Source organism: Andrena cerasifolii, chromosome 12 (assembly GCF_050908995.1).
Source record: "Andrena cerasifolii isolate SP2316 chromosome 12, iyAndCera1_principal, whole genome shotgun sequence".
NCBI classification, from domain to species: domain Eukaryota; kingdom Metazoa; phylum Arthropoda; class Insecta; order Hymenoptera; family Andrenidae; genus Andrena; species Andrena cerasifolii.
In genome coordinates this window covers 6,132,888-6,151,830 of record NC_135129.1, presented here as the reverse complement: position 1 = coordinate 6,151,830, position 18,943 = coordinate 6,132,888, and the positions used below count along the sequence as shown (strand labels likewise).

The following is an 18,943-nucleotide window of genomic DNA, read 5'->3' as shown; positions in this document are numbered from 1 at the left end:
ACGCAGATTAAACCTCAGCAACAACACACCGACGCCCACGCAAGCGAAACATAAAAACAGCCACACTAAAATCCCGCGCGATAGGTGGAATATTAAATCAATTTACCCTCGGTTCTAAAATCTCATGCTATTGTTTCTACGCAACTTCTGCTCAGCAAGCACCCATTGCTATTATCATCACTACTACGATAACGGGGTTGTTGCATCGCAGAATCTTCCGGCGAACGACACGGAGCAACGAGAAAATAAAGTACCCCGCGCAGGAAGAACGTGGGCGGGAGGACCGTTAAAAAGAAACTACCGAAACAGAGGAATGAATGCGAATTAAAAGGAAAGCAGGGGGCGCAGAGGCGCGTGACGCCAGGGGAGCGAGAAAGACGAGGCGATCTTCACGCTCCAACAAATTCCAGCGTTCCCATGCAGGGTGCAGCTAATGAACGCAGTTACCGTCCGGAAGTGTAACTTTAATATGTCGTATCGGCGATTTTCACTGCTGCCCCGGGGCCCGGTAAACCGTGCTAATAGTTTTCAGTCGCCGACCGGCCAGAAGCACGTCCATTTAATTGATCCCCGTCCCGATTCTGAGCAAACGGTTCTCGATTCTGCAGAAAAATCGCGCGATCTGGCGCGAACGAGGTCGTCCCCGACTGGACTGGAGTTTATTTCGCGAGGCTTTGCCGGAACCATGAATCTTCTGACAGGTGGTGCTGGCGCGAGTAATGTAACGAGAGGGGCGCTGCTTTTTTTTTGCTGGGGCGCACAGGGGGGGAGTAGGGGTAAAATTGAATTCACGAGTGACGAGGTAATGATTTAATGCTGCCCGATTGCATCTGTGCGCGTTGGTGTTTGCCTTTCAGGCTGCGTTAAATTAACTTTCGTTTTGGGGACAGAAAATCCTGTTGGAGGATGCAGGAGGGAAATGGTGGATTGAAACATGGATGGGAAATGAACGTGAATCGCTGGGGGATGCAGTTTTTTCGTTTTGCGCTGGGGTGTGATTTAGCCACTCGATGGGAGGTTTAGAAATATCTGTATTGGGGAGTGTCAGTTGTTTTATGGGTTTCTGTATTTGTTTTGCGGAACGAAGATTCTGCCTGGTGTAATTAGGTGTTTAGGTAAATTTAGAGGACGTGGAATAGTGTGGTGCAAACACAGATACAGGGTGTAATAAGGGAAAAGAATAAAGGAAATAAGGTTGCGAGGAAAGGAAGGAAAGTAAAGGGTGAGTCCCTTTGTTCTAACGATATAAATAAGAAGAGGAGCATAGAGCTGTTCTGTGACAAAGTGCAGTGATGAATTATGCACTCTGAATACGCGAGAAGACATTCCACGTTTCAAATATTTAGTTATTCAGTTTCTATTAAAAATAAATACGAAATTCGTGAATCTTAAAGAATCTCTTTTGCTCCAATAGATTTAAAGATACTGAATAGGACACTGTAATAATTACTAATATATTTGATCGAAGGAAGAGACTCTCTGGATTCACAAAATCGAACCTTCGCTCGAGGCATTAATTCCCTGAAATTCCAGCATGTCCCCGCGAGAAAATTTCGTCCACGGCAAGCTGATTCGCGCGATAATTCCTCGGCGTTAATTATTAGCATTCATTAGCGAGCGGGTCCCTGTTTGTCCCGCAGGCACATTAAATTTGCACTTCATTAGCGCAGTTACATATTAATTCGGGAACTTCGCGGTACAACCGGCCGCGGTATAATTTTCATAAATCAGGATGCACTCTTAACTAGATCGGAAACAATTCTCGCTATTCCAAACCCCCTCGGTTACCGGAAGCCAGCTACCAGAACCGCCGATTTCGAGGCTGGTTTCGCCGCGACTTCGACTCCAACTACCTCGCCGCTTCCGTTCGAATTCCACTTTAACTTTAATTTACAGTTTGGCTGCAATTTCAGCTGTAATTGATGCAGATTCAGCTCCGCTGATTCGCAGCTCTTTCTCTGTTATGCGTAACTCTGTATTATTGATTCCGAATTTCGAAGTAAAATGCCAGGTTACTTACGAGTCCATGTATTTAAATCGTCCTCCATCGAATAGCGAGTGGGTTACTTAATAAAGACGGACTAATAACTCTTTTTGAGCAGCAGAGATATTTAACGCTGGATAGGGTTACGCGAGGTTTGTATAGTAGAGTGTGAAGGGGCGTACAGATTGGTAATGAAATGGATTTGAAAGAGGAGTTCGGTGTAATAGAATTTCCCTTGAAGGGGATTTCGTTTGCTGTAGAAATCCAGTTATTCTACAAATCCAGTTTTTTTCAGAGATAAAGAGTGAAGAATGCAAGAATTTAAATTACTCAAGGGTTTCCATCACCGAAAAGTATTAATTCCCCAACAACGAAGATCCTCGAATAACAATATAAACTTTTACAAAAATACCTTTTCATAACTAAATTCCCTGACAACCTCGATATTCTTTCCCCACTTTATTCCCTGGAAAACATCAAATAAATTCATCCAAAGGTACTGCGCATTTCCCACCCCAACGATGTACCTCCTGTTAAAAAATTCCCAAAACTACGATACTCGATCTACAAAAGAAGATAACATTGCAACGTGTGGCGAGCCAAAAATCGAAATGCAGGCTCACAAGGGCAGAACGATTCAGCAACGAACGATTGGTAGTTGAATTCGATAAACTATGCCACCCTGTAAAGGCTAAACGAGCGTTGAACGTGGTTTGAAACGAAATCGACGATATTTTCGAGCTGGTCGAGGCTGCACGTTATTCTAGCTGTACCTTGGCTTCCAGATAATGGTGTTTGAGCGATGTTGTTTCCAGCCACGACTGTCCAATTCAAGGACGACAAACGGCCCGTTTTCAGCGCCACCCTTTTCGACCGGCAACCCTCGCTCTTCCTCTTTGTGTGGGTGCCTCGATGGACACCGGCAAACGCGCGATACCTCTAATTAATGCATAACAATGCGAAAAGCGACATGGTCTTGGACAATCGTGGACAGATATATCCTTGATCGCGAATGCCAACGCGTTAGGGTAGGTGTTTTGCCACTACGGTGCTGCAATCTTTTAAGCGAGGTATTGTTCGTGCAACAGATATGACAGGACGCTTAAAGCACACTCCAGTGGTTTTCTCAGAGATACATTTCAGGGTGCAGGCTGCCAAATGTGTTTTTAATACCACGGTACACCTTCGTGGTCTTGGGATTTTTAAATACTAATGTCTCAATTGAATGCTGAATGTGTCCCTAGGCTGTTGACTCTTCAAAGTCGAGCAGTGTTTGTGAGGGCGTTGTTATATTTATTTTGATAACATTATGTGTGTAACTGGTACACGTGTGGACTATATTTATTATTAAAAATGAATAAAAAAACTGCAACTTCATCAAGGATACATAAAAACATGGTCCAAATTTCAGATGAATCAAAATGCTAGGTTCTTAAAAAAAATCTGTTTTTAGCCCATAAAATAAGATTCCACCCTTAAAGAATTTAATTTTCCTCTATACGTTCACGCGAATAATATAAAGTTTACGTATTTACTCGTTTACCTTTATACTGCTTTGGAAGAACTTCAACAAAACCTTATAACCTCCATAAACTACAAACTCAAGAGGAGCATTATCTCTAAATACTGCAATTACACCTGCAACAGAAATTATACACCTTTCCTAAACAAACACCACAAATCCTAATGAACCTTCCTGCGCACGACCGAACTACAGCAGTTAACAGATACAGAAAATCCATCATTTCGAAGAACCCATCTGCCAAATGGAGCAGCCCAGTAATTGGCTTCAATTTCTTGCAACAACGCGCGGTAGTCGGAGTCAACGACTGGCCGGACGGCCGCGCGCTGGCTTTTAAGGGTCAAGTAACGACGCGCAGGCTGGAGGATCAGCCCTGTCGTCCTATTCCGCGGGCAGAATGCGCAATCACCGTGATTAACGCGTGTCGCGGGGCGAGCTGGCTTCAGCATCGAACAATGCTGCGCGAATTAATGAGGACACGGGAACGAAGCCTGTCAGTCAGCGACGCGGAACCATGATCTCCGATCGGCGGGGGTGAGATTCTGTTGCGACGCGGTTCGGTCAATGGGATTACTGCGAGAACGCGGCTCGTTCCGCGACTACCATTGTCAATGGCACACTTAGCTGCTCGTAATGAATTACGGTCACGTAAAGGGGACTTAGTTTCGGCGGCACGAAAGAGCTTAGAATCCGAAATGCAAGGTATACAACGCGCACTGCGCTCAATTCGTCTCTGCAAATGCTGCGTCACGATGCTACTTTTTATTCGACAGTCTAGAGTCCTAGTGTCTAGAGCGAAGATTTAATGAGAGGAATTTCAGGACACCTGCCCCCATTTCGGTTACATTGATAGAAGATTACTTCTTCTTTAATAGTCGCGAGAGATGAGATTTTTGAAAATATATCATGAAAATTGACTCGCGAGAGTCTAATGAAAAGAGAAATCTAGTGAAAAAATAAATAATTGAAAAATAATAAAATAATGAAATAATTGTCTCGGGAGACACGATATTTTTTTCTCGTCGTGGATTTGCACCTTTATGCTTCTTTCGCTGATTTTTTAACTGGTACAGAGGAAATTTGAAAATCTTGCAGTGAATGGAGGAGGAATTTTGTGAATATAAAGGCATCTATTGTTGATATCTACTGTAAAGTAGATTTGTTAAGTATTATAATACAATAAATCCTTTATAAATAATCACTTTTTAAAATCGACGAGTCTCGTGATCAAATTCGAATAATTAATACACTTGAAATGTCACGCAATATTTCAAGCGCCTCGATGCATTTTATACTTAATATTAGAAATACTTATTTTATAGCCTTCCACCATCCACAATACTATGACACTTTTCCAATATTAATACCGTAATATAGTATGTACATTAATTCAGAGTCATCCATGTTACGAATGAAGCGTATGAGTTAAAATATTATGCTTTCTTAGTACAATTGCTAAACGCTTCCCAGAAAGCGTTCATCATTTAACACAAAGCATTGCCTATAATGGGCCAGGGTAAGAAGTCAAAGTGTTCGCAAATACCTCGCGACATTTTTTACGAGAATCTAGGTCTTTCCTCTTCACCAGCCAGCTGTTCTTGTAAGTCAAGGGGTGTAACGCCAAGTACGTCGTCAACGAGTACAAAGAGCCATATCCCACGTAATAATAACGACGTCGTTAGGTGAAACTGTCAGTGACCCCGTATAATTCGAGTCGCCATTCTTAGAGAAGGCATTATCAATGTATCGATAATTCTATTCACAATTCCTGAATGTATTCACTCGGCAAAAATAGCAATAGCCTATTACGTTAAATACTTAAGCTTCTCGATGGGACTTTCAAAACTAATCAAGAGACTTCATCGTCGCAGCACTCAGTTACAAGGAAGTTCAAGGTGCGTTAGATTCTTTATAGTTCCAGCATCTTTTTTCATAACAACTTAAAAGAATTTACTTGCACTTATCTCTCAAATCCATTTAATCCTGAGTAGCTCCGAATACGAACCACCAAACGATCCAAATTTCAATATTTCCACGATTTCATAACATTTACAAGATTATATTATACAAGATTACCAAACAGAAGTCTCTAATAAAATATTTCGAGACCTCTCAAGTTTCGAACTTGAACTCCCGGCGCTTTGAATTATGTTCTGATCCACCAGTACTCGCAAGTACAGGGATCTGTGATTAAATCGCGGTGCCCCTCGACGAAGAAGCTTCGATGGGACATCCAGATTGCGGGAATCGTTGTGGTAAAACGTTAGTGAGGACGAACGTTATCTGAGGCAGCTTTGAGCACTCGCGGCTTGTTACCATCGCTACCATCGTCAGCGTTGTCGTCGTTGGAATACAAATTACACGAACGAGCACGGCGACACGCTGGCCGTTCGACCATCATACAAATCTGACCGTCGGTGCCGCGATCCTATCTCGAATTAATTCCTGCGAGCCTCCGATAAATCGAGATACGCTCGAGATCTCTGATAAATCATACCGGCTCCTGCGAGCTTCCACGGTGGCTGTATCGATTTCTTTTCGCGTGATTGCACGCTGCGATTGCAATCCGGGGTATATCTTCTGGTTTCGACACGTTTCTTAGCATCGTGCATTAGGAAAATCGCCTGCAAAGTAGATGTGATCGATTAAGTCATCACCTAAGTGTTTTGAACATTTCGTAGGTAATCTGCCTTCAATGTTTCAAAAAGGAAGACCTCGTTTGTGTCATGAAGGTATGTTAGCGAAGGTGTTAAGTGCAGTAGCATGAACTGGATTTTATGATACAGACGTGACTGCTTTGTCAGTTTGGAGTAGCAATGTATAACCAAATTTTGATAACCGACGCAGCTATCACCGCTATGTAGGTACAGTTTCTCAGCTTGCATCAGTAAATTTTTAGAAGTAAGGCTGATTTGAAGAAAATAAAGACAGTAATGAAACATTTTCCATTATTCTAACGAGGCAGCCAATATTTCGAAGCCATCCACAATATATACATGAATTAAATATCCCCCCAAATTCTAAGCACCTTACCCAACAGATTTTACTACCCTTGAACATACCCCACCAACTACCAAAATCCCACAAACATTCCAAAATCTATACTCATTAACAATAAACGAGTCCGCACTTGAACCAGCAACAGAATTCTATTAATCGTCACGTGCAGCTCTAAAAAACCAGGCTACATCACGATTCACGTTAAAATGGACACGACTGGAAGCACGCACGCGTCTAATTCTTGTCTGCAGATCGTCTACGAGCATTCAACCCCTCAGCGATATCATTCAGTTAGGTCTGGAAGGCCATCTACCCACGACTGCGGTAGGAGCAAGCGGAATTTAATATTAATACAGACTGAAGTGGGTGGAGTTGCATGGATAGCAAGCCTGCCCGAATTTCAAGAATACCGGTCGCGATATCGAGTGATCGATCCAATTCCCGCAACTACTCCACCCTTTCCCGCCCTTAGAACCTTGACCCTCGATAAGACCGAAACGCCTGAAACTCGTTGCATGTCGAAGGAACGCAGCCCACGGTCGCCTGACTATGGTATCCTGTATCCACCCATAGGGGTGGCAAATGGGAGGCGAGAAGGCGTGAAAACTTGAGGATCGTAGCATTTGGGGGTGGAGATGTAGCGATGGATTTGTAGAAAATAAAGTACGCTGAGTGTGAAGACGGTTGAAGAGGTGTTTGACAATCGAAATTAATTATTGTCGTCACGCTGAATTCTTCTGTGGTACATTAGTAGAATATAGACACGTTATTTGGGGGTTGGGAGTTAGGACACTGCAGGGAAAATAAGAAAATATACTATTGGATGGTGTAAAAGAAAAAAATTACAGTCAAGTGGAAAGAGGAAAGGAAGAAAGGCGGGGCTCTTTGACAAAAGCTGCGAAGACACTCGCGCTCGTGCTAAGTGTAAGATTGAAGGAAGCATTGTGACGAAGAAAAGGGGGTGCAAGGAAGGAACAATGAAGTAGAAAAAGAATGACTGAGAACGACAGATGGGGCAGGCTAGCTGGTCCATTGCGGTGATATGTTGCTGCTGGGTCAAGTTATTTAATCCTCGCGGCATAAACCATCGCTGGCGTGTTCGAAATTTATGCACTGAAACCATGCTAGAATACTCGACGGTGTATGCGGTCTTCCGAAATATTCGCGGGCAATGCGCGATTCCCTCGAATCCGCAAAACTGTTGCCCAGATGATTTCGCCAGCATCGAAACACGGTTTCTGAATATTAGTAACCATTACCCCAACGGGCTGCTGATTTTTAATCTCCAATCTAATTATCTCAACCCGACACTACTTGATGATATTCGTTATCAGCTACAGTTGTTTTCATTGGACTGTATTCGTGAAGTTTGTGTACAGACGATTCAGAATGAGGGTGTTTTTAAATTTCATCAACTTTTTGTAGAGATGTGTAATGTCGAAACTTCACGAGAGCTAAAGTGTCGTTGGTAATTTCTTTGAATAGGATCGCAATCCGTTAGTACTGTGAGCAGACTTTGAAATGCTTTATTTGTAAGGAGAAGAGAAGTAATTATCCACTGGATAAACTGAAATTCTTATGTTATATGTTTGAAAGTGAAATGTGTTCTAGTCATTAATTAATCATATTATCAGAAATGAATTATTAGAAAGCCAAAGTAGAGTAAAAACATATTTTGTATGACACTTCGAAGAAAATCATTTTGTGTCGGTGAAAACGAGATCCAAAGTAATCAGAACTTGGTAAGTCTCTGTGGATTTCTTGCCAGTGGAAGTGTACTTCCTTGTTTTATTGCGCGACAGCTGCAAGGTTTGAGAAGAAACGACTCAAGAGACTGTGCAGTGCTTCTAAAGTAATATCTGACTATGTTTGTGTACCTTGTATGAAATTTCGAATTGGTTTTTGGTTACGCGTGCACATTAGAATTACTGGTGGGACTTGGGGTACTAAATTCCATTAATACCAAAATAGGAATAAATCGTGAAAGAGATACATCAACTTTTAATGATGTCAATGTCAAATTGAAGACAGATTACATCGAGGTAGGATCTCAAAAATGTAAGTGATAAAACTGTGATTATGTAGATAATCCAACTTATTCCAGTCGAAACAAATTATAATTCCTCTAACTAGTTTTTCGACTACTAAAAAAATCAAAGATCAGAATTTAGTTGAAAATAATTCAACAGAAAAGAAAATATTACAAGAACAATCCATAACTGACATTATGAATTTGATTTTACTTTGAAATTTCCATCGTAATAAAAAAGACACCACTATTTTCAACCTTACTGTACATCCCCAATCTTTCATAAGATGAATTCTTCTACGAATGGTAACGATCAACGATGTTCGTTCTTCCCCCGCCCCTTTTCATATTACCAGGACCAGTTTCATTAGTCAAGATTGCTCGAGTCTACCCAACTAGATACTGTTCTATCACATCCTCTAATTCGACGCCCCTTTGGTTGCTCGGATAGGGCGAGTCAAGTTTGTCAACTTTGATGTAAGGCACTTTCCAAGGGCCACCCATGTTCCACGATCGCGAACACAAAGGGTACGTGTGTTAAATACCATATAGACAGGGCGGGAAGAGGTACCATAGAATTTTAAGGGTATAATTCTGTCCCTACTACCCTGATCGGCTAAGGTATTAAAATTATCCCCAACTTTAACGTCTGCTCCAAGAGAAAATTACATAACGCTATGAACGTGCACGTTGCCTGTATGCAAAGCTCCGGAAATTTTAACTTTGAAACGTGTATACATTTAAATTTCATTTTAATTTCATGTGAAAAGTGGGATGAAAATGACACGAAGATAGTAAAGTAGGACGAAAATAATCAGGAAAGTTGAAGGTTCTAATTTTTTGGTGAAAGGAAATGTGACCACGAAGGGATTAATTCTGACATTATGAAGAGAATGTAATATTTATTTTTAACTGTTTAGGACAACTTCAAAATTAGACAGGACTATATTTATTCACGAATTTCTGTACGTCTCCGCACTGGACAAGTCACAAGCTATCAGACTTCTGTGAATCTCATTTAGCATTAAAGATATACAAGCGAATTCTGTCGAATTGTAAGAATAATAGAATTTTCCCAGGTGCTGCAATGAGCTTCAACTTTATCGGAAGTTCGCTGCGAGTCAAGAGCCGTGGAAAAGTAGACGAGGAAAGTTAAAAGAGAAATGGTCGTACGTTGTCCGTGAAACTTCCGAGACTTCAACAAGTTTTCAGAGGCGACTAATAATAAAATGATTTTCCGCGTCTAGTGAAACAAACTTTCCAATAACAGTCCGACATGAGCGCGTTATAAAGCTGCATCAAACTCTGCTTTACTGAACTATACTGTCTCACATATCCTTCATACAAAAATTTATTGGAGAGCAAGTTTCAACGAACTTCAAATCTATTTGCGCGATGGAAACATTCAATTTCCAGGATATGGCAAAAAAAAATACGTATGTCAGCATAAAATTCACTATCCGACAATTTTCACAGCATTGTTAATAACTGAAAATTTATTCTAATTTTCATCACAAACAATTAAACTTTTACCATTGTCGATGGAATCGATTTCAAACAGCAGACAAAATATTCTGGAGTCTTCCTTAATTTTTCTACGATTTCTATAGAAGACTTGATGGTGAATGTACTCGATCCCTTATTTACGTATTTATAGACAAAAAGGAATGATGTGTGCTTAAAACTCGTATTTTTGCCAAACCTAACTGAGTGTTAGACTTGGAATTCTTATGGCTGACTAATACAGCCCGCTACTACTACTTCTGACCATATACGATACTCCATCGCTGGAACGGCGTGGCATTAAATATTTCGTTTATTTTTCGCCTGGCACCGATAACGATAACCGCGTGGGATGTAAATTTTTTCAAACATGCTAATCTGTAGCACGGAATTCTGGTAGAAGTGGTATCATATTCATAAATATAAATAAAATAGAAGCTAAACTGCGTCATAACAGAATATCGAACGAATGAATATTCTCGTTCACGCTTACTAGTTTTAGATATAAATATTAAAACGTAAATACGGTCTCTCTTTGCTTTTACTGTGTGAAAGATACCACAGGTAATAAAGAAAACAGGCAGAACTCTCAATTTCCAGCCAAATACATTTTTATCGACGTTTATTGACACTCAGGTTTGTACAGTTGTCACTCGAAACGTGATGGGATTACGAGTTGGATACTAATTGCGAACTTTCTTTCCTAGATTGTACCTACTCTCAATTTTATATAATATTTTATGTACAATGTTGATATCTTTGTTATATCAAACGCAAGTTTCTAACTCAATGGATGTGTGAAAGGAATATTGAATAAATAATATTAAAAAAAAATCAATAACGATGAAGGAAACCATAATAAATTAACACACTTTTTGTAACATTTACAAAAAGTATAAAAAATCATCATTTACGCAATCACGCGTGGTTTCGGCGAATCTAACCCTTAATTACACACAACTAGAATTACTATCGGTTTCAAAATCTTTTCTGGCCTTGAAAATTTACCAGAAATTAATTCTAAGACGCAATAATCATCTATGTACTTGTGATAAGCACGAATGAGCACAGGATACGCGTTTACTTTTGAGCAGTCTCAGGATGACTGGTTCATATTGCCAGAACAGAAACTTCGTCCTCGACCGCACGTACCACGGGTAAATTGCAATTAGTGCTAATTAATTGAGCAATGGGTTGAGTAGTCGCTCGAGGAACAAAGCGTAGCGCAATCGAGTCAACGGAGAAATTGAAGACGGCTCTCGATTCAATATTCCAAACTCGTCTTTCGTTCAGATGACGACTGTTCGCAAACTTTCATTCGTCCGTGGAGTTTACGAGACCCGATTTATTTCTCTGCTGTTGCTTTGACGTTAATTACAATCGCTGGCATCGAAAAGTACTGATGCAAACTCTGTTGCACCAGCGTGGTATTCACCACTGTCGGGTCAGTTGTACTTTCTGCCTGTACATTAATCATTTACTACTCGTTGCAATTTTTAAATCCCACAGTAATACTGATTTTAAATTTAACTCAGCATCACAGAAATGTGGATGGGACATTCCACGCTAAATCGATCACTGTGTGCACTTAATGACAGGGATTTAATGAAATTGAAATAGAATGTAGGTAGCTTATGTGAAATTAGGGGAAGTTTAAGTCATCATTCTTCTGGTTTGGAATTTTTTTAAATAATACAGACCATCAAAGTTAGCATTTTTTTTTTAAATTTTACACTTGAAATCGACAAGTCTTCTAGCCATCTCCATACTATTTATACCACCAGAACAACTTTATATGCCCACTTTGGGCCAATAATACTTTTCTCTATAATAATCAAATTTAAAAATATCAGCTTGCTGATTATCATGGAATAAAAATACCATTGCTCGATGGAAACCACGAGAAGGTGGTCGGTTTCTTCCATCTAAACTATTGCATTGTACTCACAACAGTGGCATTTGCATCAAACGAACAAATTTTACACTTCTCGAGTACTAAAATTGATTTCATATACCCAATTGTAATCTATCCAGATCTATTTCTCAAATTAAAATTTAATTTACAAAATCAGTTCAGATTTCTGTGGTTTTAATCCCTTCTCTTCTTTCCCCACAAAATTATTTTACTCCTGTCGAGGAAGCTGTTGCCGAAGACGCGTGAAATTAGGTCGCACTTGCTAACTAGGGCTAATTGATAAACAGCGTTTGGTCTGGCATACTTGCAAACGAAATCGTTGAATGAGAGAGCGTGGAGCTGACACGGCGCGCGCTAATTAAAGCTCCCACGCGCATAGAAAGTCGATATGGATGCAGGCTTTTGTTCGAAGAACGGCAAAATACGGATCGAACGCAGGGTCACGTGCTCCGCGACATATCGCTTTAACTAGCTATCGATTCAACTCGTTCCTCCGATACTGTGTTTCTGAAAATTATTTGTCACTGATACTCTCCAGTATCCTGTTAAATTTGTCTACGGTCCTCAACGCTGTGTCTTCGATTCACTATTATGATGAAATTCATTAAGATTCCTCAAAGCACTTCATTAATAGTGACATTAATTTAGAGTATAAAAGTTTAGAGCAGAGTTTAGATTTCTAATTATATTGAGAGATATGAAAATTTAATATTTATAACATTAATAATGGTATTATGTATAGCTACATCTGAAGAGAGATTTAAAATTTTAGGATTCGCGAAGCACTTGTAGGAATCCATTTAAGGGTTTAAGTTTATAGTGTGCAATATTACGCTAATGTGGTTTGCACTCTCTTTTACAGTTCCAAATGGTTTTTATAATAACGCGCATATGCTGTTCATACAAATAACGCGGAAACGTGCCCAGAATCGAAACGATGCATAAACTTTGTCCCGTTAACGACGTGTGCCCGATTACAAAACGTATGGCTGCGTTAATTGAAATTTAAATTCGCCAGACGCATTTGGAGAATTAAAGGGACGCGCGCGAATGAAATATGCATGGTTTTTACACGCGTCATAATTCGGCAAGCCAAAGTAGCAATCAATTATTGAAATTAATTACTGACACCAGACAAACCTGTAATCTATTGGGTGTGATGCATTGATAATAATCGTTCATTTTGCAATGATTTTTACCTGCTTACTCTTCTCACGAATTCAGCCCCATCCTCTAACGAGTCATGTCATATTATCTGCATTGTGTGCATATAGCAAGTAATATTGATTTTCAAACGCTCGAAATTAGAAAATGTCTTCATTTCCATTTGGAAACATACAGGTGAAGGGGAAAAAGGTGAAAATAAACTTTATGAAGAAGAAAACGTTTCCAAATTTTTTACATTTTCATCTTCCTGTATTAATTCGTGATTTAAATACTTAACAGTGAAAGCTATTGAAACTAAATAAGGGATATAACAATTAAGGCTTCGAGTTATATCCTACCATAATATTTGCAAGGAATTCCAAAGCTAATCACGGGTAAATTAATTTCGACTCACAGAACTGAAGGTCAAACTAATCACAAGAGAATTGCAGCAATTATACACCAATTTGCTACACGCCTCAAATCCCACGAATCAAGAACTCAATAAACACGACGATCGCAGATAATCTTTTTAAAAAAAAACGCTCCTAAACAGTAAAACCGTGGATGAATCAAGAGTACGAGCATCAATCTCCCGGGTTTCAGCATTAATCCAGGTTGCTGTAACGCCGTCCGAATATCCGTCGCTAAGAATGCAATAACAGGGTGGCTTACGCCGTCATAACAGTGTCCCGCGGGTGGTTCGTGTGACTGGAATTGAATCGACTGTGCAGGAGACGGCTACAAGCACGACTCGTTCGTTTTACGCGTATGCAAATTTTTATGTCGCACGCTTTACGCGCCGGAAGAACAAACACATCACAGATAAAGAGCAAACGCACCAGGATAGGCAGGGGACCATCGTGCAGAGCCTTTTTAATGCATTCACGAGGAAAAAGGGAGCTCGTTTTCGTCGCAAAAATGGGGCGACTTTCGCGCGGGAATGGGAAACGTGCAGAAGCACCAGCTTTGTATTCTGATTCAGCGGAAACGGAGAAACCAACAGTGTCGAAAGAAGCAAACGCAGAGAACGATGACAATTGGTGGTTTGTTAAGATTTTTCGCGCTACGTTCGATAGAAATATAAGAAAAAATTATATTCTGTTGGCAAGTTTGATGAACAATCTTGAGGAATAGATTTTGATGTTACAGCGTTGGGTGGTTTAAGCTGTGGAATTTAATAGATTTTGACCTTTTGCTTATTGTACTCTGAAAGCCAGTGTTTAGGGTGTTGTGTATGGATTTTAATAGGTTTAAAATAGATCCATGCTCATAAGAAGCATTTTAACTGTTACTAGATGTATTATTTGTGAATACACTTTTGGAGAACGATAAAGGTGGAGATCTCAAAAGATCTAATACATGACAGAAAAGGATTCTTGCCAAACGGACAAATTTACAAACACCCGTTTAAAATGTTCCCTGTTGTACCGATTGTAAACCTGTATTCGAAGACAATTACTGCTAATACTACAGATAAGTCACCCGAAAGGTGCAGATAAAGGGTAGGAAACACGACGAATTTTATGGAGCGATAAATTTGAACAGTTCCATTCGTCCCGCGTTATCATCGTGATGCTACTGTATTTACGGGGATGCAATGGCGTTCCTATCGCAGCTTAAGAAGATACGAGCAATTGAACCATAATAAAAAGAAGATTGAAGCCTTAGCGTCTTACGAGGACCTCGAAATCGTTCAAATCACTCATTTCACTCCCACTTAATTTTTTCACCCTGGTATAGTAAAGTCGCCCTCGAACCTCTTTTCGTAGAAAAGCTCGTGGCGCACACAAGAACCTAACTCCACTCACCAATTCCTACTTCAAACAGAAATAACAACTCCACGATAAACGAATAGATGCCAATAGAATTAATGGACCTACTTTCCCTCAAAGAACCAGCGACATTGACCAAAGTTCGTGATTCAACGTTCGACTCAATGAACTACTCACGATCTTCATCAGTTAACTCCATGAGTTATCATACCAGGTTCCCCAGCTCGAATGGCAACTTCTAATCGCAAACTCTGCCCGGCCCAATTGCAACGATAAGTCACGAGGCGAATCGGTTCTGTTCGACGACGATAAATATCAGAGACATTGGGAAGTAAGCCAAGTAATAATTTCGTTTGTGTTCCAGGACTATCGTTAGGCGGTGGCCTGATCGTGCTGGCATCCGCATTATCAGACGCGTCGCTCGAGGTACCAGGCAAATATAGCCTGCCCTCTACGTCGAGCATGCAAACGGAAGACAACAGTCTACCACAGTACCAGTATGGCTGGTGTCTTCAGTTGTCAGGATTGGCTTTGATTCTGGCCGAAGTGGCAGCGGTTTTAACGATGTCCGGTTACATGGCTCGTTTCTCCACTGTCGAGGAGATGGTACGACCCACGGATGTAATTAGAATCTTAACGGCCAAGTGAAATAGTCTTAAGCAGGCTAGCAATCTGATGTTCCAATCCCCCAAACAGACCTAGATAGTCAGCGCAACCTTTGTTCCTCTAGGTCAGAGTTATGGTACCAGGAGCAGAGAGGAAGCTAAGAGAACAAAGAGGCTTAAGCTCAGAGTATCTCGTGAGGGCCCATCAGAAGTCGCCTGGACCGCCTCAAGCTCGAGGCTTCGGCCAGCCAGCGAAAAGTAACGTACTCTATTTTGCTATGAATCTAGTTTTACTATGCTGCTAGGTGGTGACTAATGTATTCCCTCACGTTTCAGCGCCTCAGCGAGCAGCCGAGGAAGGCACCTCGCTGCTGTGCAAGTCAGCGCCAGACATCTGCGCGTCCAACCCCCAGGCTATCAGCTACGTCGACAAGGCTGACCTGTCCCACGTCCTACCAGCGTACCCAGACGCCAAGAACACCGACCCGCGGTACGCGTTCAGTGACAAGTCGGAAGCGAGTGTCATCGACTCGCGGCTAAGTGGCTTCGTCGACAAGGAAGGCTTGATAGACTCGAGGATTCTGTCTGACTCTCGGCAGAATATGATCGCTTTCACCGAGAGCAAGGAGCACACTGTGGGCCAAGAGCCGCGTTACATGGAATTCTCGCCGAGGGCCGCCGAGCAGAACGTGGCGGACTCGAGGTTGAGTGTTTTCACAGAGAAGGAGGGGCTTCTGGACTCTAGGCTAAGCGGATACGGCGAGAAGAACGAGTCGCTGCTGGACACCCCTTTTGGCTACGACACGCGCTTCAACAGCCTGGCAGGCCAGACGGTGCCGATCACATTGAAGAACCAGAACACGTCCGTCTCGGCGATCCAGTCTCAGTACATCTGCCAGAATTTCGGGACGATACACTCCGGTATCCTGAGGGTGTCCGAGCCGGGGACGAGTTCCAGCTCGAACTCCAGCCAGAGAAGCATGACGCTGCAGAACCCAAAGCGAAAGTCGCAGATCGCTCAGAACACCTTCAGCACGATGGAGTGCGAGAAGAGGAAACGGGGACCTCCCGGCCTGGCCGGTAAAGCAGGATTCTACACCGGCAGCGCAGTATGACCACCACCACCGCCTCCGACGCCCAGGTAACTGCAAGAGGAAGAAACGCCACTCTAATTCTGAACGAGAACGACTGGTGGCGTTCGACCTGAAGCGTCGGAGGAATGCACTGTTGATGCAACAGTTATTACAAAGGAAATTGACTTTTTAATCAGACAGGACGTTCAGTTCTACCGCACCGGCTGTCGGTTAAGTAGCTACTGACCAAAACTTGGTTACCCAGTGAGAAAACAGTACCGTCTATCGGACACATAGTTTCCTGTAGCTTTATTGCTCAAACCATGTAGGGAATTAACATTTCTGCTGTAAGTAAAGTGCAGCCTCGAAACAGGAAGGTTTCAAGAACTTATAAATAAATTACTACTGTGAAGGTGGAGAATGGACTAACTCGGAACGAATTTTTAACGTTTCGTAACTCTACAAGCGACCTAGCTATAAGAGACATGTTAACCGATAAAATAAGGACAATTCGTCGTAGCGTGCATAGACTAGGCGTAACGTTAAGTGGCATAGACGATGTATCTCGATGAATATAGGTCGATTTTACTAAAGAATTTGTACCTCTTACATGTGGAGCAGTGATTCCCTTGCCTCTACGAAAGCTAGTACGTTGTTCTTTATGTGTTCACACAGAAACGACCGAGTTCAACCCGTTCAGAGATCTGGAGCTGCTCTCGATTGATCCATTGACCCGTCTTCGTTGCAATCATATTCAATAAACTTCTTAGAACAGTGTGCATCTTTCATAGAAGACACTTTTATGACTCGCCACTAATATTTCAGACATAATCACATAATTGAGGGAAAACAGGCACTTGCCATCGTTTCATGATTTTTTTACTTAAAAATTTTCGTATTTTTTGTTTTCATATATTATTCAAAATATCACAGTTTATACTTTAATGTTCGTAGATTTCTATAAATAAAAAGTTTAAAAAAAATATGTATAATTCTTCTTGAAAAAAATATGGATCCTTAAGAAACGAAATTTATGCATATGTGGAATATGCTTGTTTTCCACTGAGCCCCTCAATTCCATCTTTTGCTATTTCTTTTAAACTAATTCCTGTAATAGAAGTGTCCCAGATACACGTAAAAAGGATCTTAGATTTTATTCGTCTTTCAAGTAAAGGCTTGAAAGAAAACAAAGAAGCGACTATGGAAAATGGATCAATCGAAACCGAAACTCACATCTCGTTCTTAAATTTATCCCCAGTATCAGTGGCAGGGCCGATCAAACGAAGCTATAAGTCAAAGAGGAATACTAATGTAGTCGATATGCCGCAATACACTCGGTGGTCGACATAGTCATCGATATCCAATGGGGCGTGAACCTGTCTGACCATTTTCGAAAAAGGAACGGCATGAATTATGCGCCAGAATGCGAGCAACCACTGTCGTCTGACGAATTGTATAAAAAATGTTGCCATAGAAATCGATCACCTACTTAAGCACAATAACAGATAGCGGGAGAGCTGGAGGCTGTAGTACAAATTCTATTAAAATGTCACCATATAGTGTTTACTGCCGGTTCGTTTGTATTATACATATTCCTATTACTACATAGATTTTGTAAGAATAAATGATTGTCTTCTGTGAATCGTCCCTTTTGATCCTTGATCGTCTATGGTGAAGTCTTTCATTACGTTCGTCAACATTGGACATATCAGAAACGAAAGCATTTTTAAACCAGCAAGGAATCGTTGCAGCTTTAAATTCTCTTCCACGCTCGCATCGCGTACCTATCCCTCGTGGGACTCGAGGATTGAGAATATTTTACGGTCTCAGAGAACCCAGGTTGAATCTGAAGGAGCGTTTCACATTTCGAATTGGATCGCACGTTGTTATGTATGTAACTTTGCAACTTGCGTATATTAACGTATTAAGATCGTAGGTGAATGTAATAAAACGTTTCTTTTCTAATAGCGTTAGTTCTTCCCTTACCTCCCGAGAAGTAATAAAATTTTTGGAACTGTAGCATGGTGTTTCATTGTAATGACTGACATGTTCTTTTTGGAATCTGATCTTACAAAAATCTTTTAATATCAAATGTGTCAGTGGGTATTTAAAAGTTCCATGGTTCTCATAATTAATTTTTGAAAGATATAAAAAAAACTTAAATCTTAAAAAGAACAAAAAGAAAGAGTAAGTCACAAGTGCTGCTTTATTGAGATCAAGCAGATTTGATGATGGATTCTTATTACAGTAATATGATTACCTTCCCTGAAAGATAACCCTTAACGTGGGTAGTTAATTAATTAGAAATTAGAGGATCGTAAAACCTTGAGAAAAATTATAAAATTTTCTATAAGCACACTATCGTCATGACAAAGCTAAAGAAGGGTCGAT

The 18,943-nt window shown here is 40.9% G+C and overlaps 1 protein-coding gene across 2 annotated transcripts in view; it reads left to right on the top strand.

Annotated features, from left to right (window-relative positions):
• The window catches only part of LOC143375479 (uncharacterized), a 210,515-nt gene extending 191,952 nt beyond the window's left edge, over positions 1–18,563 (top strand). For both annotated transcript variants that reach the window (XM_076824630.1, XM_076824629.1), the window contains exons 5-7: positions 15,239–15,480; positions 15,605–15,737; positions 15,816–18,563. In XM_076824630.1, the coding sequence (XP_076680745.1) occupies positions 15,239–15,480; positions 15,605–15,737; positions 15,816–16,594 (1,154 nt within the window). In that variant the 3' untranslated portion in view covers positions 16,595–18,563. The remainder of the gene's footprint in view (positions 1–15,238; positions 15,481–15,604; positions 15,738–15,815) is intronic.
• The last annotated feature ends 380 nt before the right edge of the window (positions 18,564–18,943 follow it).